Source organism: Pseudomyrmex gracilis, unplaced genomic scaffold, assembly GCF_002006095.1.
Source record: "Pseudomyrmex gracilis isolate BER0280 unplaced genomic scaffold, ASM200609v1 scaffold_381, whole genome shotgun sequence".
Lineage (NCBI taxonomy): Eukaryota > Metazoa > Arthropoda > Insecta > Hymenoptera > Formicidae > Pseudomyrmex > Pseudomyrmex gracilis.
In genome coordinates, this window is record NW_018020965.1 from 34377 (window position 1) to 61171 (window position 26795).

The 26795-nt window shown below is 37.2% G+C and overlaps 1 protein-coding gene across 1 annotated transcript in view; it reads left to right on the forward strand.

Moving 5' to 3' along the window:
• Positions 1-26795, forward strand: part of LOC109860414 (fatty acid synthase-like) — a 73607-nt gene that overhangs the window by 26390 nt on the left and 20422 nt on the right. Inside the window, exon 5 of the mRNA XM_020439482.1 lies at positions 25706-26399. Within this exon, the coding sequence (XP_020295071.1) occupies positions 25706-26399 (694 nt within the window). The remainder of the gene's footprint in view (positions 1-25705; positions 26400-26795) is intronic.

Below are 26795 nucleotides of genomic sequence, written 5' to 3' on the forward strand. Positions count from 1 at the left end.
GGCTTAGCCGCGTACGCTATGCCTATGTTGAAAGAAAGAGACAGTAGACATATCTCTGTTTTCTTCTACCGCCCGAAGACGGCCGAAGCGTCGAGCACACACGTACACGGCTGCTTGCCTGTGTGCGTATCCCCTCCGCTTGCTGCAGCGTGCTGTAAGAGAGTCAAAACTGGGCACACTGCCGCTTGCCCGCCGATCCCGCGCCTACTCTTCGAATTCCTGACGCGCTGTGTACATGCTTTAAGAGATATCTGTGAAAATTATAGCCATTTTGGACGCTTAGTTGTTGTTTGACAGTCATTTGTGTCAGTCAATGTCAGTGTTTTTGTAAAAGTGGAAAAAATTGAATATTGTGCCGTGATTAAATTCTTGCATTTGAAAGGCAATACGCGCAAATTAAAGCCCAGTTGGACGCTGGCTGTTTACAGAGACTCATCATTTGCCTCCGTGAAATGATGGACAGCTGAATTTAAACAAACGTATCAGTTTGGCTGATGATGAGCGTTTGGGACGGCCAACAACTGCGACCACCATAACATAACATTAAAAAAGTTTATTATATATTGACTAAAGAATTAGACATGCGTAAGCTAACCGCGCGTTGGGTGCCACGCTTGCTCACTGTGGATTAAACACGCAAATTCAAATAAACATTTTCAAGGCTCTTTTGGAGCGGTTTAAGCAAAACGAGTCGGATTTTTTGCGTTGAGTACTAACTGTCGATGAAACGTGTGGATCCACTACTTTACTCCTGAAACAAAGATACAGTCACAACAGTGGATTGCAAAAGGTGAACTTGCTGTGAAAAAGGCGAAGACGGTTCTATCGGCCGGGAAAGTGATGGAGACTGTTTTTTTGGAATAGTCACAAAATTGTGTTTATCGACTATCTGGAAAAAGCTAAAGCAATAACGGGGGAGTACTACGCATCGTTACTTGATAGGCTGAAGCCAGAAATTACGAAAAAACGGCCGCATTTGAAGAAGAAAAAAGTGCTGTTCCATTAAGATAATGCACTGTCTTACACTTCGGCGGTTGCCATGGCAAAAATTTACGAATTGCGATTCGAATTAATTGACCATCTACCGTATTCACCAGATCTGACCCCCAGCGACTTTTTCTTGTTTCTTGCGCTCAAAGTTTGGCTCGGAGGACAGAGATTGTAATCGAACAAAGAGATCATCCCATCCGTAGCCTATTTTGCAGAGCAAGACGCTAACTACTATTTGAATAGGTTAAAGAAGTGGGATCATCGCTGGAAAAAGTGTATTGACTTAAAAGAAGACTACATTGAAAAATAAAACTGAATTTGACCAAAAAAATACTTGTTTTTATGTTAAACTCGAAATTTTTCAGACAACCTACCCACACAGAACAGAACACTCTAATGGACATCTATTAGACATCCATGATGGAAATTGGATACATCTAATGGACGTCCACGTTACCTCTAATGGATATCTATTAGATATCTAGAGTTCACTTTTTAAATATTCCATTAGAAGTCTAATGGATGTATTTCATAGATGTTTTGTGATAATCCATGGAGATGCAGTAGACATTTTATAGAGATTTTTGAAATGATTATCGGATAAAAGTTTTTAAATGACATACATATAATTTACGTTGTTTAGATATAATTTATTTTATTTATTAATATATAAAAGTAAATACTATATACAATAATCTTATATAAGTGTGTTTGGTGTGTATGTGTATATAGATTTTATATAGATAAATAGATACTTTTATTGGTCCGTTTTGGGTTACAATTTTCACAACGATCCTTAAAAACTACCTTACATCTGTATATAATTTTATATATACATACTGTTACATAATATGTACCATAATATGTAACAGTGTATATATATATATATATAAGTTTGTTTAAGGTAGTATATGTAAGTTGATTGTGAGTTAATTTAAATGTAAGGTAGTTTTTAAGGATCGTTGTAAAAATTGTAACCCAGATCGAATAAAAGTATCTATCTATCTATATAAAATTTATATACGCATTAAACACTAGTATGTACTGTTACATATTATGTAATAGTATATATATATATATATATATACAATTTATACATAATAAGTAAGAGTATATATATTTTACCAATTATTGAGATATTTTATTAAATGTTTTATAATAATTTACGGATCTGAATACGTACCGCACAACGTTCATGGACTTTTACACTTAACTGATGATGTTAAACAGTTTGGGACACTAGACAATTTTAGCGTTTTTCCGTTTGAAAACTTTATGAAAGAACCTAATACGTATAACATGCGCCGGCCGGAGTGATTACGGGTTCTAAAACAAACGCTTACGACTTCGATCAGCGCTATTTGCAACAACAACGCAATCACAAGGTCGCCGAACTTTCGCAAGACAATTTTTTCAGCTTTTGTCTATCCGCGTTCCTCGCTTTCGATATCTCGTTCGCACTCACAGGCACGCTCTCGGAAAAATTACGCACCGATCTATGAGCAACACTATGCAAGCGCTAATTAAGCAACTCGGTTGTAATTACCGTCATTCATCGACAGTACTCAAGCGCTTTACGCGATAGCCTCATGACTCGATAGCACAAAAATTCACGATTTGACAGTTTATTCGGTCGCAACAGCACTCTGGTCGCTTTTTCGACAGCGTTCCAAAACAATAGCATTAATTTACTGACTGTTTCTTCGAGCACGACAGCGAATGATAATCGTTATGCGACAGCACGACAGCGAAAGGATTATAGATTATAATATGCACGGTTACGATACAGCTACAACCAGGGTTAGGCACGTATTATACGTGAGGTATTGTACATTGTATATTATACAAAACAAATGTTTGTATAATAACAATTATACAACTAAACAACAACTATACAATATATAGTTTGTACAGTTGTTTTGTTTAGTTGTATAATTGTTAGCTGCGTTATGGTTATGTGGGCATCAAAGTTGGGCACGTATTATACCGTATTATACATGCCCAACTCCTCACCCGCGAGAAAAAGCATCAATAGATACGAAGCGACGAGTGCGCGGATTCGTGGCTTACAGAGAAATTAGGAGTACCTCACCGGATGTCGTCGTCTTCTCGTTTCTCTACGTACAGATCTATCCGTTCAATCTTTTCAAATTCTTTTTCTCAAACTTTTTAACTTGACACCGAATAATCGGAAGTGTGTCCGCTCGTCACGGTCATCAGCAGCCAAAAGAGCAAGGATCGTGATCGATTCGGTCGATACGCAGGAGCGCGCTAGATTTGCGTGGAGTAAGCGCGACAGCCAATTAGAGCGCAGTCTGTTATCAAGTGTGACACTCATGCTCGCGAAGATAGCAAGGATTCGCAGCCGCGAAATATGAACGGAGTTGTTCAAATGCTGATTCTATCGACGCATGTGAGATACAGATTTTTGCGTATGCTGTTCGCCGTGATCCATAGTGGCAGGGCGTCGATCTTTGTCCTCGGCTGTTATACTGGACCTGTTATACTGAAATCCTCGATTTATTAGTTGTTACTTTTTGGCGTAGAACGCCTTCTGGCAACGCGTGCTGTCCGCGCTCTCTGGCGCACAAGATTAATTTTTCCCGTGCGATCAGGGCCGTAGGCGCTCGATGCTGTGACCCGCACCTCCTGTTGTACACTCATCTCTCTCGCTTTTGCTCGTCTTGATAACAAACTTTCTGGACTAACCTCGATCCGATGTTCCTTCTGGTAGGCCTCTCTTGTTGATAAGTGGATGACAGTGAAGTGCCAGGTATTTACAAAAATAAAACAAAAATAAAACTTAAAACTAACGCCCAAATTCTAAGCTCTGGAGGATCTTGGTTCAAACAGCTCGCACCTCCGGATCCTGCCAGAATGCAAGCTTTTATGGCGAAGAAGAGCGGTGCGAATAACACGTCACAATATATATAGAATATTATAGAAACAAAATATATACAGAGTGTCCCGTAATTGCCGTCTTACCGCTTGTAACAGGTAGAAGGGGTTATTCTAAGACGAAAAATCCTATACCAGTTTGCAAGATTTGCAATAATTAACGAAATATTAATTAATAAAGATCCGCTAATCAACGTGCATCCAGCGTAAGAACAGCCCAGTCGCGCTGTAGCGACGGAATACTATAGCGCGGATAGCGCGCTGCCCGAACGCAGCCTATATGCTGTCTATGTGTGTGTGTGTGTATGCACATGTAATAACATCCTAATAGAATACTATTAACTTCTTCCATTCCATCACTACAGTGCGATAGACTGGGCTGCCCTTACGCTGGATGCACGCTAATTAGCGGATCTTTATTAATTAATATTTTGTTAATTATTGCGAATCTTGCAAAGTGGTATAGGAGTTTTCGTCTTAGAATAACCCCTTCTTCTTGTCTACAAGCGATAAGGCGGCAAGTATGGGACACTCTGTATATATATTTTTTAACAAACATCCAGCGTAAGGCTCTTATGACCGTTTAAATTTTGCGTTGTCAGTTTGAAACTTAAGAGCCTAAACTCTTCATGAATTGTTAAAATTGATAAGTTTTATAAAGTTATAGTTATTGGTCTTATTACTGTGTATAATAAATAAATTGTATATAATAAATAGAACCCTAGAACATGCACAGAGATCACTATGACCTCAGATTTTTTTCTCTCTTCTGCTCTTTCCCTCATAGCGTTATCTATGGTCCTGGACCGGGAGAGAGGGGGAATGTTTGGAGGCTATACTAAAGCCCTGTACACTTGCCAACCTCAGTCGCTCTCAAGCAGCCAAAGAGAAGTTGTTTAAATTTTTACGTAGAGTTATATTGACCTCTGTGCGGGTTTATGTAAAAAAATAAATATATAAAAAAATAAAATTTTATGCTCAGTAATACATTTAGATAAACGAGTGAGTTTTCTCGTAAGTATTAACATTATTGTTGAATTGATGATATTTTATGTACAATTATATTAATATTTGTATAAATCTAAGCCAAAAACAAAGTTTGTGTCCTACTAAAAGCAGAACACGCGAGTTATCAAAATCAATAGAGGTAAGGTATTTATTGTCAAATAAAGTTGCTAAAAATTCATTTTTAAATTTATATGTTGCTATATATTTGTATATTAAAAAACAAGATATATAGCAAAAAACACTTTGTTCGAAAATCGGTGATTTTTACTGTGCAAAATAATTATACTTTTTGAAAGAAACGTTACAACGTATTTTTTTCTTAAAATCTAGTGTCGTCTCTTAATAAAACCGTAGTTTACAGGTGTTCTAACTCAGAGGTTTATTTTTGTTTTTAATCATGAAAAAAATAGTTTTTTCTGATTTTCTCAAAAATTGGCCTTTATATTTTTGTTCGTAATAATTTTTCAATTGTATAAAACACATTTTAATATAGATATTCTTAAACCAGAGACTCTAACAAAAATACAGTACGTTCAAATCTGTTTAGTTTTGAGCGAGTTACAGCTGTTTGAACTTTTGTGGGGTCACCATGACCCCTGCGAGGGTAATTATTGAGTATAAGGGATTAAGGTCCGATGACCTTGATTTTGATATATGTTGTAAAGGGCACTGTCCTGAGTAGTATTCAAGAGGTTTTAGGCGGCGCTCATTTTTTATTAAAAAAATATTAATCGAGAATATTTGAAAAACGCGACTTTTATTTTCCTAAATATCATGTAAATACCATGAATTGGAATACACATTTGCTCTCAGGTATCAGTTCTTAGAAGACATTCAAAGTTACTGACACAATTGTACACATTTATAAGTGGTATTGTTGACTGTTACTCAGTTTATGTTTCGAAGCGTGACATAGCTTATCTATCATTCCGAGCAAAGTTCGACATATGTGCAAAATCGTTGTGAAAGGCGAATAACTTTTGATATGATGTTCCATGAATTTCTGTATATGACGTATAATTATTCTCAATTAATATCAATCAATGACTACACTTTTTTTATGTTCTTTTTGTTCGTATTGTAAGCATGTAGGCAGGGGAGGGAGCTGCGCCTCCCACAAAGAAGGCTGCGCCCCTTGTAGGGAAAGAGCTACGCCCCTCCACTTGCACCCCTCCTTGAGCTACGATGCGTCATTACTAAAACTTTTTCTTAATAACTTTTTAAACTTTTTAAACCTTCTTGGTATTTGGCTTCTTAAAAAAATTACGTACGCAAACCATGATAAACTCAAGGGGGTGCAGGTGGAGAGGCGTAGCCCTTCCCCTGCAGGGGGACGTAGCCCCCCTTGTGGGGAGCGCAGCCCCTTCTGCCTACACGCTTACAACACGAACGAAATGTACGTGAGACCAAAAAGTAAGAATTTATTCATAAAACTTCTTCTCCTTGTAACTTTTTAATAAACAACGATCCCCGCCTAAAACCTTCACAGTATTACTCGGGACAATGACCTTGACAACATATGTACACATTATTGAAATCGGAGGTGGCTCCCCTAATTTGCATAATTACCGAAATTACACCTCTAAATTGTTTTCAACAGTCATTTTTCTGATCATATTTTTCAAGAATATTTTTTTAATAAATGAGCGTCGCCTAAAACCTCTTGAACACTACTCAGGAGAGTGCCCTTACAACATATATCAAAATCAAGGTCATCGGACCTTAATTCCTTATACTCAATAATTACCAACTTATTTTGAAAGCAGGAATAAACTACTCGAAACCAATGTTTCTTTTCAACTGAAAAGTGCACTTTTCTTCCAGCACTGCTCTAAAGTATATTTTATCAATATTTAATGCAATGTAGTTTCAAATTTCTGCAGATGTTAAAGTGGGATATGAGATGTGACCTCCAGCTCTTGTATGGCAATTCCAAAAGAATATTCAACGAATCAAACGGTCAATAATTGAGCTTATGCCAGGTGTTGTGCAGAAATAATGCTAATTTTATAGTATTAAGACGTTTTGACTTTATTATTTTAAGTTCTTTTCAATTTACAATCTACACTCATTTTGCAGATGTATTACACAGATCTGCAAGATTTTTTGTTTGAGAACTAAAGTGTTTTCTTATGTACTTTTGTGCGCTGAACACAAATCTGGCTTCAGAAAGTGCCTGTCACGTCAGATTTTATAAATAAAAATGGGGTAAAATGGCCCATAACTGACGATTTTGGCTATATTTAAATATATTACGGAGAAAATATAATTTATTTTAAACATTTTTGTTAATGGCTACTTATAGTACTATCTTTCCTCTTCAAAACCTATTTTTCTTTTTTAACATGCGATTTTTCTTCGCCGAAATATACCATTTAGAAGTTATAATCTACTACGAGTTTAAACGCCATAGCTTGCCACCTAGCGACTAGCAAAGAAGTTAACTTCTAACTGGTGTATCTTGGCAAAAAATCGCACGTTAAAAAAATAAAAATGGATTTTAAAGAGAAAAAATAATACTATTAAAAGCGATTAACACAAAAATGTTTAAAATAATTTAAACTAATAAATATATGTAAGTCTGGTCAGCAAGAGCAGATTGCAGGATGTTGTGCGGAAATAATGTGCGTATATATATGTATGCATACATTTATATATATGCGTTTACGTGTAAATTTTTCACGTTTCAAGTTTTTTGAACTGAAATAACAATTCTTTAAATCATATGGGATGCTAGGTTTGCATCACATATATGAAAGATCCCGTATATCCTCCTAATTTTTAAAATATTGCGAAAAACTCTTACTGACCAGACTTACACATATTTATTAGTTTGATACTAAAGAGCCCGAGATAATTCTCTATTAATTATTATTTGTAAAATAATTTACTTTCTCTATAATATTTTTATGAATATAGCCAATCGTCATTTTTGGGTCATTTTATTTCATTTATCTCAACATAGAGTTTTTAAAATATTAAATTTTTACCAAATGATAACTATTTTTATAAAAAAACGTGCAGTTTTGTCCTAAAATTTACGTATAAAACTTATATATAAAAAGAGAGTTTACTATTTTGACACATCTCCACGTATGTCTTTAAACTTTGATATGAGGATAATAAAAAGTTTTTGTTTTGTTTAAAATTAAACGTGTGCCTAGAATACTGTACACCAATTTGAAACTGCAGAAAAAAAGAATTTTGCAAAGTGGGCCAGTGCACTGCCATTTTGAACTTGAAAAAATAAAAACCTTTTTTTTAGTTTGTTACATATGTACAGAGGAGTGCACCGTATCGTTCCGCTCTAAGAGAAGGTTTTCTCTGAAATTTCTCTTCTGGTTGCTTCTACTATCGCGCGCCGTACTTTTTCGATCTCCGCCAGCGGCCCGAGATTAAAGAAAAACGGCGCGCGGTAGTAGGGACAGTCGGAGGAGAAATTTTCGAGAAATACTTCTCCTGGAGCGGAACGATATAGTCCACTCCTCTGTACACTCGGCATTATGGATTTGTTTCGCGGCAGGCTAAAGATAAGAGGAACGGTATTCCCTAAGTAACGCCAACGGACGCCGTGTCAATAATGTCAATGCTTTTCTTGACTAATTGTGTCTCAACACGTAAAACTATTGGCTATATACATGTATTTGTAAAACATTGGCCATTAAATGGCCAATACTTTCAGGTATTTTGAGATATAATTAGTCAAGGAAAGCATTGACATTATCGACGGCGCCCGTTGGCGCTACTTACTGCTAGAAAATACCGTCCTTCTTATCTCTAGTCCTCCGCGTCCACAAAACAAGTCCATGTCCAAGTGTACAATTAAGCTTCCTAAACAGATTTTAAATACACTTACTTATTTATTCACACAAAATTTCCAAATTTACGTATCATTTCTTACAGCTTCAAAGATGACCTAATTCCTTAAGAAATAATATTTTTAAAGTAAATAATATTTTTAAGTTTAATTGAAAACTTTGAAGCGTAAGTTTTATATACTTTTAGGTGTTTTATTTTCGCGTTATTGAAAATTTCTTAAACTACAACGTATATACTACAAAATGTATGATATCTCAAAAAACTTACCTTTTCAAAAAAGGTAAAATCAGGCACCAAGTGTACGCACAATACGTATTGTATTGTCTTTAAAAAAGCCTGTTTTACAAGAAAAGTGATATCAAAAGGTAGCATCAAGTAAACTTTTGTTTGTTATTATATAAAAAAAAAAGAAAAACAATAAAAACTAAAAGATATTTAATGCAAAAAAACTTGACGCGGCTGCACCTCACATAGTAAACTAAAATGTGTTTATTAGACACATGCGCGTAAGTCTGACATAATAAGTACTCAATACTGTTTTATTTAATTAAACATAAGTTTCTTTTTCAAAGTATTCCTTTTATACAGAGTATTAATTTGTTTTCTAATACTGAAGTAAGATAATAAAAATAATAAGAGAGAGAAACAGAGACACGTATACAATCAATAAATTATTATCAATACAAAGATAAGATAAGATAAAATTTATTTACTGATTCTCCTTAGAGTTACAGACAGCCACACACTATAATAATTCACTTATATCTAACTTTATTTTCGTGCGCTATTAAGTGGATTGATAGATCCCGCCACCGATACTGACCGCGGAGCACTGCTTCGGTATTTTTACCGGCCAGATGTTTGGGCCAAACTTATTTTTGGCTAGGAAGAATGGTTACACTCCTGACGCTAGGTTGGGTTAGGTGCAGAGCAAGATGGATCAGCTCGACGTAGCAGACCGAAACAAGGTCTTTCCAACGAGGGGGTACAAATGGTCCCTTGTAACTACCTCTGAAAAATCCAAAACCCTCCTAGTGCATACTAGAGGTGAAACTACTGGTGCCGATAAAAGCATTAAGGAGGGGGAGAGACACGTTCCCGTCCCCGAACTTTGCGATCTCGTTCCGCCGTTTCTTTCGTGAGCATCATTGCTTTACAATAGGTGGTGACGGCTTGCCACTGGTCAACAGAGTCGACCATGCGTCGGAACAAAACCGTAAGAAACAAATCGGTTCCGACGACCGCACTCAGAGCCTGACGCTCTGTCGCCGGACACTTCGCAAGCATGTGGTTGGCTGAATCTACAGCCGCGCCACAATGCTTGCACCTTGAGCTGTGAGCCGATCCTATGCAGGTACTCACCAAAGCATCCATGTCCGGTGAGTACCTGCGCCGTCCAAAACGTTAAGGTCCTCCGGTGGGAACGATTTACCCATTTACGCAACACGTGCGAAAAAGCCATCTGAACTTCAAAGCCAGGAAGAGTTTTTTATGAACTCGTGCCTTCCACTGACGAATGACGTCCTTCCACGTCCGACGGTGGGACTCCCCCAGATCAAAAAAGGTGTCAGTTGTTCCCTCATTTCAACAAACACCCGAAAGTACGAGACTGCAGCTCCAGCGACGGAGTACCCGCTAGCATACTCGCTACCACGCCAGAAACCGTTTTGTACGCACACACCAGGCGCGATGACAACCTGCGCTCAAGACGCCGGAACGCCACACAGGCACAGTGCTGGCGAGGAAGATCCCCGAACAATGGAGCGAACAACCATCGCAAAGAGGAGTCAGCGTCTCTCTCCCGGGTCACGCGAATTAGGCATAAGGCGACCCAACGACGCTACAGCCCGCTCCTTACGCTTAAGAATAGCCTGGAAGTGAGCTCGGAACGTTCACCCACCGTCCACAAGAAGGCCCAGGTACTTCATATAACGTCGAAGAGGCACCTGAGCTTCCGCTAATTAGACACTCTCCGGCAGCAGATCGGAATGTCTGCCCGTGAACGCCACAATTTCTGTCTTCTTCGGGGCTACACATAGGCCTAAGCGGCGGATAGCGCGCATAAGCATCTCGGTGTCCAACACTGGAAAGTTTATCGCAACAGCTACAGATCGTCCCTCTGCTACGAGAAGAGTATCATCTGCATAGCACACCAGGCGGCAGCTCGGTGGAAGCTCTTCCCGAAGCACTTCATCGTAAGTTATGTTCCACAGGAATGGCCCAAGGACCAAGCCCTGCGGGACACCGCATACAATGCGTCGCCGATGGAGTTGGCCATTCTTGCCCACATAGGACATCTAGCGGTCATGAAACGGTCATGCCCAAACGTACGCGGGGAACTCACGGCGCTCTATGGCGTCCAAGTTCGCCTGCCAGGGAACAAAGTTGAAAGCATTTGCTATGTCGATGCTAACTGTCACCGCAACTCCGCCCCTGGCCACCACTTTGTTGGTTATTTGAAAGTATAATACTGCATCCACGGTGGAGCGTCCAACCCTGAAGCCGTACTGGGCCTCATGTAGATCGTGACCCGGCTCACACAAATGACAGTGTATTCTGCTAGCCACTACTCACTCCAACAACTTCCTTATCTCGCTCAAAAAGAGATCGCAGATGGAACGATACGACGACGGGACTTTGTCCGGTCGGCCAGGCTTTTTGAGGAGTACCAAACGAGACTGCTTTTACTTGCTAGAAAAGCAACCGGACTCCAGACAACGCAAGAAGCACAGCCAGTGAGACTGTGGCTTCTCAGAGGGTGGCACGCCACGCTCAGGATGTTATCTGTAATGCCATCCGGGCCAGAGGCAACGCAACCAAAGCAAATATGACGGCGTGCCTCTCGTAACTCTTCATCTGTGACCGCTAAATCTGCCGACCAGGGCGGAAGAAAAACGACTTCCCGCAGAGCCTCCATCTCGCCTTCCGGGAAGAGGACATCGAGAGTTGCATCAAGTATCGAAGGATCAAGAGACTCCATCAGGAGAGAGGCGGGGGGCCGCAAGCGACCCATAAAAACTAGGTATGGTCGGCCCCACGGATCCCGGTCCACCGACTCCACCAATCCTTGCCACGCACGAGTCTTCGGCCCGGAGGCCGCTGCGTAGAGCCTTGCGAGCGTCATGCAACGCCACTCTCAGACATGCGGCCTAAGCCGCATCAACGTGGAAGCGCTGGCAAAAAAGCGTGCGACGGTGACGGATGCAGACACGTCAAAGTGTCGCAATGTTCTTGTTCTACCAATAAACCGATTGAAACCTATTGACGCATCGGACTAGAGGCATAGTCAAGTCGCTCGCCTCGGTGAGCCATGACGCATCGCCCTCGACCGTCGACGGCAGGCTGGTAGGAAGGTGTAAGACAATAGAGGGCTTCCTGAAAAAGATAGATATCTATATCCGACTGTTTCTAACGAGGGAAGAGAACCGTCGTGCGGTCTAGACACGGGCGGAGGACTCTTCTCCCTAGACTAAATTGAACATACCGATGATCCGACGTTTCAGTAGTCAGCTCTACCCGCCAGTCACGGCCGCAGGCGAGGCCCATGTCATGTCCACAATAGAGAAGCCCTGCGCTTACACACATATGGAAGACGTGCCAGCGTTTAGTACGACCAGGCCTAAACCTCCCGCCTAGGTCTCGAGAAGGCAACTTTGCAGATCGCGTTGCGAGCATCTCCACACCGGGGACTTCGTTAAAGTCGCCGCCCACTACAACCACCCTCGGCAGAAACGGACGAACCGCCGTTTCCAACCGTTCAAGGAACTCCTCGAAGTCGACTAAGTTCCGATTGGGAAAAAGTAGCAAGAGAAAACTACAAAGGTTTCCAACCGGGCCGCCACAAAGCCAACACCCGTGGCCACTTGTTTGCACGGATTGAGACAGCACCGAGGACACCAGTGGCAGACCATCAACGCTGCTTGCCCAGTGAGGATGACCAGGAGTTGCGTATTGTTCAGAAAAGAGAGCAACATCTATTTTCTCCTCAGTTATGGTTTGAAGCGCTAGATCCTGAGCTGGCCGAGACCGATTCAGGTTGGCCTGTAAAAACCTGGCCATTACGTACTTGCAGGATCCACGTCCGCGGGATCCACGTCCATGTCATCAGCCGAAGTAGCGGATCTCCGCTCCGTTACCTGCCGGAAAGCCGCATCAGCCGGTGAAATCGCGTGGACGCGGACGAGCTGCAGAAAAGAGAGCCGTACAAAGACGGCTCTTTATACGATGACCTGCTGAGCGCTGGAGTTGTTGCGCACAGACAGTGCAGTGAGGAAGCTAGTCGCACTCCCGGGCCTTATGCCCTGTCTCTCCGCAATTGTAGCACTAGGTGCTACGATCTTCAAGCGCGGTAGGCGTGTGTGATCGGGCTGAAGGCAGCGATAGCACCGCAACTGTCTCTTTGGCATCTCTACACGCGCAACGGTTCATCCGACGCATAGGTTGCCGTTGCCAGCCAGAGTGCTGACAGCATTCAGGCAGCAGCTTACCTACACCGTATTCAGACCCCTGCTGTGATCAGTCGAGCAAACAAGGCTTACAGTAATCTGGGCAAAATTCTCAAAGTTCAAAATCTTAGTTTCCTCCTAATTAAAATCATGACCAGTCGAAAGTCTGTGTTCAGTATAACCGAAACATTATCCGAGTTTCTGTTAATTTGATTATGCTGTTCACAAACTCTTGTTTTTAGTTTCCTTTTCGTTTGGCCAACATAAGAAACACCACAGGATTTGCAATCAATAAAATAAACAATATTCTTATTAAGCTAGTGGTTAACCGGATCTTTTTGGACTTTGATAAAAATTTATTAAGTTTGTATTACGCCTTCTATATGCCAATGTGATATCCTTTCTGTTTGTTAATGACTTGAACAAAGCATTAGAAACTTTTTTAATGTACGGGATAACAAAAAAAGTTTTGTTTTCCGGCATAGTGGATATAGAAGTAGTTGAAGTTTTGTTATTTTTAAAAAATCATTTTTACTAGACTTGATTTTGATAACAAAAGAACCGAGTGCCTTGGTGAAAGAAACTTTATAGTTATCCCGTATATAAAAAATATATCAGAGTCTGCCAGGTGTTCATTTAAAAGCATTGACTACCTACTTGGTTCCAAATGTTTTAACAGGCTTGATATTGAGAGTACAAATTAGTTCGGTCCGTTTCCAAGGGATGGCTCCGACTGTTGTGAATGATTCATAGTGACAGCTGATTTTGGCTGTTTCAGAGAGGTTAGACATCTGCTAATAATATTCAGTTTATATCGCTGTGAGTTTCATACAAAAACCTTGATTTTTACTGTGTTTGAAATGTCGAATTTTGTGTTAATCAAGCAGCATTTGTGGGAGGTTTTAATTTTCTGCTTTAATTGGAAGAAAAGTGCAGCTGAAGCTCATCGAATGCTTGTCGAAGTTTATGGTGACACTGCTCCAACTGATAAATCATAGGTACGGAATGGTTTCGACGTTTCAAAGATGGAGATTTCAGCGTTGAAGACAAGCCTCGCTCTGGACAGCCAAAAAATTTCGAAGACAAAGACTTGGAGGCATTACTCGAAGAAGATCAGAGTCAAACGCAAGGGGAGCTTGCAGAATCATTAGGAGTAACTCACCAAGTCCTTTCTGTACGATTGAAAGCCATGAGAATGATTCAAAAACAAGGAAATTAGGTGCCTTATGAACTGAAACCGACAGACGTTGAAAGGCGATTTTTCACTTGCGAGTTGCTTATTCAAAGGCAACAAAGAAAAGGTTTCTTGCATCGGATTGTGACTGGAGATGAAAAGTAGATATTCTACGGCAACCCCAAGAAGAAAAAATACTACGCTAAGCCCGGTCAATCGTTGCCATCGACCTCAACATCAACACTAAAGCCGAACATTCATGGTTCGAAGATCATGTTCTGTATCTGGTGGGACCAAAAGAGTGTTGTTTACTATGAACTGCTGAAACTAGGCAATTCCATTACAAGCGATCTGTATCGGCTACAATTGATTTGTTTAAGCCGTGCGTTGCGAGAAAAACGGCCGGAATACGAGCAAAGACATGAAAAAGTTATTCTTCTTCATGACAACACTTGGCCTCATGTTGCAAAAGTCGTAAAAAAATATTTAGAACCGTTCAAATGGGGTGTTTTACCGCACCCGCCGTATTCTCCGGACATTGCTCCTTCTGATTATTGGTTGTTTCGAAGGATGCAGCACGATTTGGCAGGTCACCAGAGTTCACTTTTTTCGCAGAAATCGAAAATTGGCTCCTTGGATACTCTTCAATGACGAGTCATTTTTTCGAGATAGAATTTGAAAATTGCCTGAGAGATGGGAAAAAGTAGAAACCAGCGATGGACAATATTTTAATTAATCTGTTTATTCATTTTGTTTTGAAATAAATGCATTTTTGAACACAAAAAACGGACCGAACTAATTTGTACTCCCAATAATTTAATCAGGGTTCTTAAGGACAACACCCCCCGTAAATTGAATGGAAGCGGTGCACTTAGACTCTGTTCAATTGGACACGTTGCAATTAGACACGGTGCAAATAGACACAGAATTTTGGACACGGTTCAATTAGACACGTTGCATTTGGGTACGGAAAAAAATGCGCACCGTGTTCATTTAGACACAGTTCAATTGCGCACTGTTCAATTAGACACCGTTCACTTGCGCACCGTTTGTTTGTACACAGAAAGATGCGCACCGTTTAATTAGACACCGTAATAATGCGCACCGATCATTTAGACACCGTAATAATGCGCACCGTTCAGGTAGACACCGCAATACTGCGCACCGTTTACTTAGACACCGCAGTAATGCGCACCGTTCACTTAGACACTGTTTATTTGCATACTGTGCAGAAGAACACCGCTTATCTAGTAACTGCAGTTGTACATCGTACTGCGCAGGCGCATCCGAAGGTCCCGGCACAAGACGCGCAGACTTAGCGAGGGACCAACAAGGGGAAAGGGGCGAAACCCCTCTCTCTGTGGGGGGGCGCAGCCCCCTTGCCTATACGCTTACTACACAGTGTGAAAGACTGGGCTTCTGCACTGCGCATCTTTCGAATGCGCCTGAGCAGTACGGTGTACAACTGCACAGTTATTAGATAAGTGGTGTCTTTCTGCACAGTGTGCAAATAAACGGTGTCTAGCTGAACGGTGCGCATTTGAACGGTGTGTAAGTGATCGGTGTGTAAGTGAACGGTGTCTAATTGAACGGTGCGCATCTTTCTGTGTCCAATTGCACTGTGTTTAATTGAACAGTGTCTAAGTGAATGCCACTTGTTTGAGAACGGGGGGTAATATTGCCACGTTTGGTTAGGTGCGATCCGAGGCGTACTGCGACAGTAAGTCTGTTACTTTTGTGGTGTTCATTCCATGAGCATCACTGGAATGGTTTGTGCTCGGTGTTGCCTTCATCAAAAAATTGGACTTTATTGGGCTTAACGTGAGCACTGGATCTAAAATCTAAGTAACTTATGATCTGATGGCCTTTTTCAGACCCTACAACTTTTTTTTTACACACATTTTTCGAAAATGTATTATTTTCGAGATAATTTGGTGTCTACGTTAAAGCCAAACATGTTCCGGCTCAAATTAGATACAGAATCTATGGGATTCCAAGATCTGAGTATCTAGAAGATCTATTTCAAACGTAATCTTTTGACTGGTAAAGCTACTTTTTTGATATCACTTTTGCAATTTGGAATGTTTCCTTGTCAGTTATCATTTCTAGGAAAAGACATTCTGAGGTGCTAATACCATTATACATATTTATAAGCGATATTGTTGATTATTACTTAATTGATGTTTTGGAGCGTAAAATAGCTTATCTATTATTCCTAGCGAAATTCCACATAGGTACAAAATTGTTATCACAGGCGAGTGACTTTAGACATGTCTAATGAATTTCTGCATTTGACGCATAATTATCCTCAATTAATTATCTGGCTAAAGAAAGTTTTTCGATATGATCTAAAGTGTTCACGATGCTCTACACTAGTGCGTTTGAGACCAGAAAAATCGAGATCGCTTCTTCTTCATTGTTTTAGATTGTATTACAAATACGAAAATAATGCAAATTACAAGCATATAATTTCAAAATACGTTCCTTGACGGAAACTTGGTTTGCTTGTGCTACGAGAGATATACAAACAATTTGTAGCGACGGCTTTGGTTTAGAAGACATGGCAATTTAAAGTTTCTTAACAAGACTACTTTCTTAATGTTTTTTTTGTGTTGTTAGCATGTACTCCTCAAAGGAGGAGCGCTTTGTTTCTCTTCCTTCTTCCTTCCCTCCTCCAAAAAAGCACGTACACACTTTTGACATAAAGCGACATTTAATCGAAACTTACTTACTAAATGTAAGTGATGTCGATTTCTGCCAACGCAGTTTGCTTGCTCGATTGTAGCTATATTTTGCTTCTTGAAATATTTTGCACTTCTTCCTGACAATCTTGAGTCGAGAAGCCGGTGGAATTAGAAGAATTGAATGAGAAGATCGAAAATTCTCAGTTAAAGCCTGACTGTTTAACTAACGATCAATTATAATTGCGCGAAAAGATGTCAAAGGCTGAGTTCCGAATTAATTATCCAGAGTTCTTATTAATGATTTAAGGACGTTAATCTTTTCTGAGTTGTTTTTTAATTCTCTTTTCTTCATTCTCTGCTGAATTATAGATCTCTCATTCTTTGATCTGTAGAGGCGAGAACTCCACTTTCAGTCAATTTTCGGATCGGTAAAGTTACTACTTATTTAGAATTTGATATCTGTACGTGCATTATTTTGTTTAAGTTTGCATTTCGTAGCCCTAGCTTCTTGACTTCCTTTCTGGAGTCACGAAAGCCGTTGTGACTTCAGTCGAGTCTCCGTAATTTTTTTAGTCTAGGCTCTTGATTCTGCAAAAAGTTAAATTACAGAATCCCTCACCACCCACACAGCACATTTTATCTTGCGGATATCCCAAAAAGATCCGGATTTTTAAGTGTAATCTCAGAAATATTCCAATTAGTAATTTCCAGGATATTACAATAAGATATTTTGAGATATTTTATGCAAAGCCAAAGGATATAGCAGGATATCTTTTGCACATGAGATTCATTCTAAATATTTCAAATATTTCTCACGGATATTTACTGCATATTTCAAAATGCCCACACAATATTTAATGGATATTTTTTAAACATCTATGCTGTCGAAAATCTGTACACACAACAAATTTTATCTAGAAACTATCGTACAATATTTCAGAGTGTAAATGCAATCTCGATATAAATTCATATATGTACAATATTTTACTTATATTATTACTATACTTTAAAATAAAACTTTCCAATATTTTTATACTTCAAGAATAAGCGTATATATAATGTCTAAAACTTATTCACACATTTGAAAACATAAAACATCTTTATATATTTGTTTTTGAAATGAATTGGGACCTTGAATAAATTCTCGCTGTTTCCAAACAGATGGCGTTACCAGAACTGCGTGCGTGTAGTTTAAGATGGTATATAACGCATCTATAAGAAAGTACCATAGACAAGCTTGAAATTCAGTGTATGTTATTTTGCCCAAGTGTAAACAACTTTTTTTTCATAGTGGTAAACATGTCGAGTTTTGTGCCAAAAAAAGAGTATTATGGGGAATTTTATTTCACTATTTGGTTCAAAACAAATCTGCAGCTGAAGCACACAGAATTCTTGTTGAGACTTATGGCGATCATGCTCTGTTGGAAACAACATGCAGAGATTGGTTTAGACGCTTCAAAAATAATAAATTTGATGTTGAAGATAAAGAACGCTCTGGCGCACCAAAAAAGTTTGAAGACAAAGAATTGGAGGCATTACTTCATGAAGACTCATGTCAGACGCTAGCTGAACTTGCAGAATCATTAGGAGTAGATGACACAACAGTTTCGAAACGTTTGAAAGTATTAAAAATGATTCAAAAGTAAGGACATTGGGTGCCGTACGAGTTGAAACCGAGAGACGTCGAACGGCGTCTTTTCACGTGTGAACAGCTGCTTCAACGGTAGAAAAGGACAGATTTCTTGCATCGTATCGTGACTGGCGATGAAAAGTGGATACACTACGATAACCCTAACCGTAGAAGATCGTGGGGTAAGCCCGGCCATGCATCAACATCATCGACAAAGCCAAATATCCATGGTTCGAAGCTTCTGCTCTGCATTTGGTGGGATCAGCTGAGTGTAGTTTATTATGAGCTGCTCAAATTGATTAAAATCATCACAAGAGATCGCTATCGACAATTGATGCGTCTGAGCCGAGCATTAAAGGAAAAACGGCCGCTATACGAGCAGAGATACGACAAAGTGATTTTGCAACATGACAACGCTCGGTCACATGTTGCACAACTGGTGAAAACCTACTTGGAAACGCTTAAATGAAAAGTCTTACCCCACCCGCTATATTCACCAGACATTGCCTCTTTCGATTATCACTTGTTCCAATCAATGGCACATGGTCTGGCTGAGCAATACTTCCATTCTTATGAAGATGCCAAAAAATAGGTCAATTCTTGGATAGCCTCAAAAGACGTGTCGTTTTTCTGACGTGGAATTCAAATGCTGCCAGAAAGATAGGAAAAAGTAGTGGTTAGCGATAGGCAATACTTTCAGTGACATGTTTTTTATGACTTTTTTTAAAGAAAGCATTAATTTTCACGAAAAAACAGCGAGAACGTATTCAAGGTCCCAATATTATATAAACAAAAAACACTTTGTGTATGTATAGCATTTTTGCTATATGATTATTTAGTATATAATTATTATTAAATAATAAAAATGATACATATAAATGTGTATACATATTTTTGTATATTATTTGATATATAGTAATTAAGACTTGACTATAATAATCAGTATATGGTAACAAAACATTTGTTTACGCGTTGTAATAATATATATTTTAAATTATATGTATTAACATCAATAATAACAATAACAATACTAATAATAATAACAATAACAATAACAATAACAATAACAATAACAACAATAACAACAATAATAACTATAATAATAATACTAACAATAACAATAATAATATTAATAATACTAATAACAAGAGAAATATTTTTATCCATTGTTGTAGGTACATTGCACTGCAATAGTTTTAATAAAATAGTAAGTTAAATAAATAATAAATAAAATGTATAGAATAATTTGATAATGAATAGATAAAAGAATTATATTTTAGTAAGGAACAAGTGGTCTTCCAGACTGAGTGCAAGGGCTACGAATACGGATTTAAGATTGAATCTTACCATCATCTCAAGATTTTTTCCGGGTTCTCGTATTTTTTATCGAATTAATCGGTAAACTGAATCAGGCTTCTAAAAATTAATTTGAGTACAAAATTTGAAGTAATTTCTTTTCTACAAAGCGATGTGCCATTGATTTCTTTTGTTAATATACCATCGTAAGATTGTGATGCATTTCGGCAGACATTTTAATATTACTGTAATATTATATTAACATTACGGTAATATTTCTACTATATTAAAGTGTAATATCGCAATGGGAAAACAATATTACTATAATATTGCAATAATATTACGTGCTATGTGGGATTATATTGTACGATATTTTTTGAGTTTCTTCGGATATTCTTTGGACATCATCTATGTTATCCGTAAAATATCACTAAAGCGGATATTAGCACAACTTATGGACATCTCGCAGATATTTGAGACCATTTTGGGATGTCTTACAGATATTGCGATATCCCATAATAATATTTGTAAGACATCCCTAAGATAAAGTGTGCTGTGTGGGCAGGGATGTCAGAAAGGTTTTACGATTCCGAGTACACCGTACTAGATGGGATAAGCAAGCAGCCGCTCGCCGAAGCATTAAACGGACATGTACGTAATTGCTCGGGTGCGTATCCTCTTTACTATGATGTACTTGGAGCCGCAAGACTTTTTTGACATCTCTGTTTTACTTTATAAATTGTACTTCCAACAAAATATACATATATAGTGACATATTACAGCGCATTTTGTACGCGCATATGTATAGTGCGGAGCACCATATCGTGCGCCGTGAGGAGAAATAGTTCTCCTTCGGCCACCTCCTACTACCACGCGCCAGCGGCCCGAGATTTAATCCATATATCGACACGGTTACCGATGATATATACCGACGCGGTTACCAATAACACCGACAGGCATATGTTATCATAAAACTATCGTGAACATTGAAAAGAGTAACTCTGCATTGAAAGTGACTTCAATAATTTATATCAAATATTTATTTATTTAATTATTACGTGATATAATTTTACTTGATATAAGAAACTTCCTTACGGTAAGTGCAAGAAAGTAAAAAATATTTAAGTAAGAGAGTAAAAAACCATGACAATAGATAAATGTCATAGTGATTATTAAAATATTTTTAAACATTATTTAAATATTAAGAATAAAANATAAAACACTATACTAGATTTGTATTAATTAGCGTTAAATTTTCTTTAAAACATCAAAAATAAAAACTAGTAAAGCAATATTATAATAGTTATGTTTATATATAAATATATACATATATAGTTGTATATGTACTTAAAAATTTAACAAAATAATGATACTAACAAATAATGTGTGTGTGTGTGCATGAAAAGATAAGAAGAATGACACAAACAATTATTTTATATAATTTTGAAGCAGTTACGCTAGATTTTATTTTATAGGGTTGCGCTTAAAAATGTTCTTCTGTCAAAGATATATTTATGGTTCTGACAAGAAGTGTTTAATGGTAATACTGGACTAATACGTAACAGCCAGCTTATTCACTTATCACTTTTCGATTTTTTGAGTATAACGTGTTTTAAAGTATACAATTCGTTATCAAATTATAATATGTTAGGTGATATATACAACTTACTAAACAAATAACTTTTTACCAAATAATGAAAACAACAACTTGTGAAATATTAATTATATTTGAAATTTCCAAAATGTGTTAATTTTAATATGAAACTTTGTCTCACCATAAGAAGCATAAATATCTTTGAAATGAACAATGAATTTATAATTTAGTTTATACAACTCTAGTATTTTGTAGCAAAACCTTTGGCATCAATTACAGCTTAGCAGCGTCTTGGCACGAAGTCGATTGTCATCTAAGGAATTCTTTTATTCTTTTTTGAGTTGAGCAAATTTTTTGGCCATATTTGTAGCTCGTTTGCTGGCCAAACGCTTCTGTAGCTTTTCCCACATTAGTTCGATAATATCGAGATCGGGTGATTGACTTGGTCACTCCATGAGAGTTATGGGCTCGATGGCGTCGGAACTATTTCTGTACTTCACCTACGAAATGCTTCGGATTATTATCTTGCTGGTAGAGATAAAGTCAGAATCAAGAAAAAGTTTTGCATATAGAAGCATCATATTCTCAAGGATGTCTATATACGTTTTCCGATTCATAATGCCATTACTTCTATAAAGGGTCTATTTTTTTGCACAAAAGATATCCCACACCATAATTGAACCGCCTCTGTGCTTCATTGTGGGAAGTTGATATTTAGGTTCAAAGCGCTTACCTTTAGGACGATGAATTCATGTTATACCGTCACTATCAAATAACATAAACTTACTTTCGTTGCTCCAGACAGCGTTAGACCATTGCTGAGATGTCCAGTTAAGGTGTGCTTTGGCCCATTCTATTCGCGCCTTCCGATTCTTTACAGAAACAAACACGACTTTTTCATAGGTCGCAGTCCTGCAGGCGGCGATGTATGGTCCGTACGGATAGATTAGACTCTTCAAAATTCAATATTTCTTTGGCAATGTTCGAAGCCGTAAGATGTGGGTTGCTGCTGGATTTGCAAAAGATGTGAGCGACGACAGAAGTAGTGCCCATAGAACACAGTTGCCTGATTTTCTTCTTCTTAACATAACCTTCCTGGATTGTCCAACGCTTCAAAAGTTTGGTCACTGCTGATTTGAAAATGTCAAACTGCTGAGCGAGCTCCATATACGTTTGTTCTTGTTTTGCGGCTTTCTATGGCTTTTTGCTGTCGTTCATTGATATTTCTAGCACCACAGGTCTTTACCATAATGTGAAACACTAAATTTAACTGTTAAACCTAAGTTATGACCACGAAGTAAAAATAAGGAGATCTAACTGCGTAAATTAAAAGTGGCTATGAAAAATGTTCCCTGTAAAGCCAAGTTTGCTAAAAAATAACTTGCGACATTTCATTGCCATCTTAAAATTGTAACTAACAGATGGTGGAACAAGATTGTAAAGGGTTAGAAAAGCATGGAACGTACAAAATTGAAGTAAACAAATAAATAAAAATGTTATAAATTTAAAAAAATAAGTTTTTAAAATCTATCAAAAAATTAAAACTTACAACTTTATGATGTATTTTGTCAAATCTCATTACATTTCATGTACAAGATGCACCTGCCAGTAGGTGTCCACTATAAAATTTTGAGTGCATTTGATGTACAAAAGTTATGCTTACAATACCAAAAGGTGATATAATTATAGCCGGTACATAGATAAAAGTAGTAGGGAAAGCTCTCTCTTCACACAAAAAACGAATAGAGGGGTTTTATAACTTTTTCCGGAAGAAGTAAGTATTCTTGCTATTTTTTATTCATCCATTTTAATGATGTATAACGCATAAATTTATCAATTGATGGTTTTTTTTGTAATTTCTACTAGATAAGAGTTTGGTATTTATGATCCAAATGTCAATAGTTAGTAAAAGATGATATATTTCTTATTATAAACAAAAATTAATGAAAAACAACGCTATTTTAGCAAAAAAACTTCATTTGTAAGAAATAATTTTCTATAAACATGTATAGATTGAATTCTGTTTTTTAGATTGCTGAATACAAATCTGGAGTAAAATTCCAAACTGCAAGATGGCGAATACAATATGGCAGACAAAAAAGTGAAAAATTTTTCTAATTCTGACATAAAATGGTTTCAACGTTTTTTCTTAGTCACTGATTACGAATCCGGAGTTCAAACTTCAAAACATTCAAAACATCTAGTGTACATTTTGCGGGGGAATTGGAGATATTTTTCAAAATTATATCCGCCATATTGGAAATAAAATTATATCCGTCATTTTGAAGTTTGAAAATCTGATTTCAAATTTGCATTCAGCGATCTAAAAAAAAATACAAATGTTACGGAGATTTGAGATTTTTCAAAAATTTTTTGTTTGCCATATTAGATCCGCCATTTAAAATTTTAACAATTTGACTTTAAATTTGTGTTCAGCGACCCAAAAACCTCTAGGTACAAATATTTAGAGAAATGTTAGATAGAAAAATGTGTGCCGGAAAGAGATAAAGGAAAATAGGAAAACAGAGTCAATTTTTGCTTCTCGTGTGAGTAATACAATTCATATTACTGTTAGAGTCCTACAGAATGAGTAAAACCTATTTTTTAATCTGGGAACTAATGGGAATTTTGCAATAAAAATGAAATATTAAGATATCGATTATTCGAAAATATCATTGAAGTATCACAATATCTGGAATAATTTTTGAATATGGTTGATAGAATTTTACTTTTATCTGACCCTTGCTTCCAACAGAATAATTTTAAATTTATGATTGAGGTGCTCCTTATGAATAATTATCCTCTACAATTTATATTTAGAATAATCAGGAATAGAATTAAATTTTTAATTCATAACAGATTAAATTTAAACATTGACAATAAATTTGTCTGTCATTCTGATCTTGAAACTGTTAAAAAATATTTTGTTGTTCCTTATCTTCCTGATTTGTCTGACTCTTTTTCAAGATTTTTTAAAAAAACTAAGGAGATTTCTTTGGCATTTCGAAGTTTGAATAAATTGAGTAAATTCATAAAAGTTGGAAAGGATAGGTTAACTCATGATCAAAATAAAGATGTGGTGTATCAAATTAATTGTAATAATTGTAATATATCTTATGTTGGACAAACGAAGCGTAAGTTAAAAACAAGAATTAGCGAACATAGAAATCAGATTAATAGAAATTCTGATTTTGTTTCTGTGGTTACGGAGCATCGTTTGGAGACTGGTCATGACTTCATTTGGAATGACGTTAAAATCTTAGATATGGAAAAATTTTTTTATAAGAGATCAGTTTCAGAAATGCTCCACATCAAGTTACAAGACAATCCGATAAATGTAATGTCGGACACTGACAAGCTAAAACCTTACTTTCTCTTTTTAGAATTGTATAGATCAAAAGTTTAGACCGTTACTTTTGTACTTAATTTGTAAACATGTTTTTCGACTTATTGGGAACCTTTTGATCTTCTGATCTGATAGTGGGGATATCTATATATATTTGGCTGTTTTATGTTTTCTTGCCAGTACACATTATATTATTGTAATTTATTGACATCATTTCATCTATCTGTTAGTGATGTAGTGTACTAAAATGTTTTTTCTTATTTAAGTGAGTTTTATATATTATTTTCAATTTACTATAATGTTTGCTTTGCGCTTATTTTATTTATTGTTATTTCTTTTATTTTTTCTTGTTAGACTTAATTTTTTCATACTGAAGAAGGTCCAAACTTGTGTGACCGAAACGTCTATTTATTGAATACAGACAACTTTTTATACACGACCAACCTGTATTTTACTGCTCGTATCGGCCTTTTGATTTATTTGACTATTTCACGAGCGATTGATTGATTTTTTCTAACGCAATGTCTACCCTCGTTACGTTACGCTTGACAAACGTTTTATTGTAATGATACTAAAGTAGCGTACTAAATTTTGAATCGCGATTTTTCAACAGTTGAGAAATTCATTGTCTTTAACTAGCATTTGTTACTTGTATATCACTTAGATAAAAGTTTGCACATTTGTGCAAAAACTTAGAATAAGAATCGGATTTTGCCGAATCTTATTCTAACATTTTTTGTTATTCTAACAATGTTTAAATATATTTCTGTTGAAGTAATTTGTAATAGAAATTGTCACTATCAATATGATAATTTTTTCAGAGCAATAACAAATCTCATAATACCTGATAGAAGCCTATGCTGGAATGTGCCAGATAATTGGTCGCTGGAAGATGCAGCCACTGTGCCGTGTGCGTACGTCATGTGTTATTACGCATTATACGTAAGCGGAGAAATGAAGAAGGGTGACAAAGTACTTATTCATTCTGGTACTGGCGGTATCGGTCAAGCAGCAATTCATCTTGCTCTTCACAAAGGTTGCGAAGTATTTACTACTGTGGGTACACCTGAGAAACGCAAGTTTATTCGAGAAATGTTTCCATCAATTCCGGATGATCATATTGGCAGTTCGCGCAACACACATTTCGAGCAAATGATACTTCAACTAACAAACGGCAACGGTGTGGATATTGTTCTAAACTCGTTGGCTGAAGATAAACTTCAAGCGTCGGTACGATGTCTGGGATATGGCGGTCGTTTCTTACAGATCGGCAAGTTCGATATAATTGCGGATAATTCCTTGGGTATGATGGTCTTTTTAAAGGAGGTCAGTTTCCATGGAATTATGTTGGATAATCTATTTTCAAATACTGAGAAAGAAAAATTGCGTTTGCGTGACATGGTGAATGAAGGTCTTAAGAATGGTGCTATTAAGCCACTTTTTAGAAAAATATTTGAAAAAGACGATGTGGGAGCTGCCTTCAAATATATGATGGATGGAAAGCACATAGGCAAGGTAAAAAAAGAAAAATTCCTGAAGCTACATACATTCATCTTTACGTAAAAAAAGAAATTTGAAAAATAGCAGTTTTGTATGACTTAAACTTTTTTATACACTCTTCTACTAATTATTTAAAAAATTATCTCTAAATTTTAAAGTTTTATATATTAGAAATAATAAAAGTTAATTTAAAAATGATATCGAGGAGGGACAATACAAAGTAGTATACTGCTTAATCGTGTACATCAACAAAACTTTTATTTTATTATTTACCCAGATAACCAAGACTGAGTGATCATATTTTGCAAAGTCTGCAATAACACATCATGCCAGTACAATATAGCCAGCATTCAAACATAATCTGTTATTTCAACTAGTGTCGACAAAAAAACAGAAAAAAAAAGAATATAA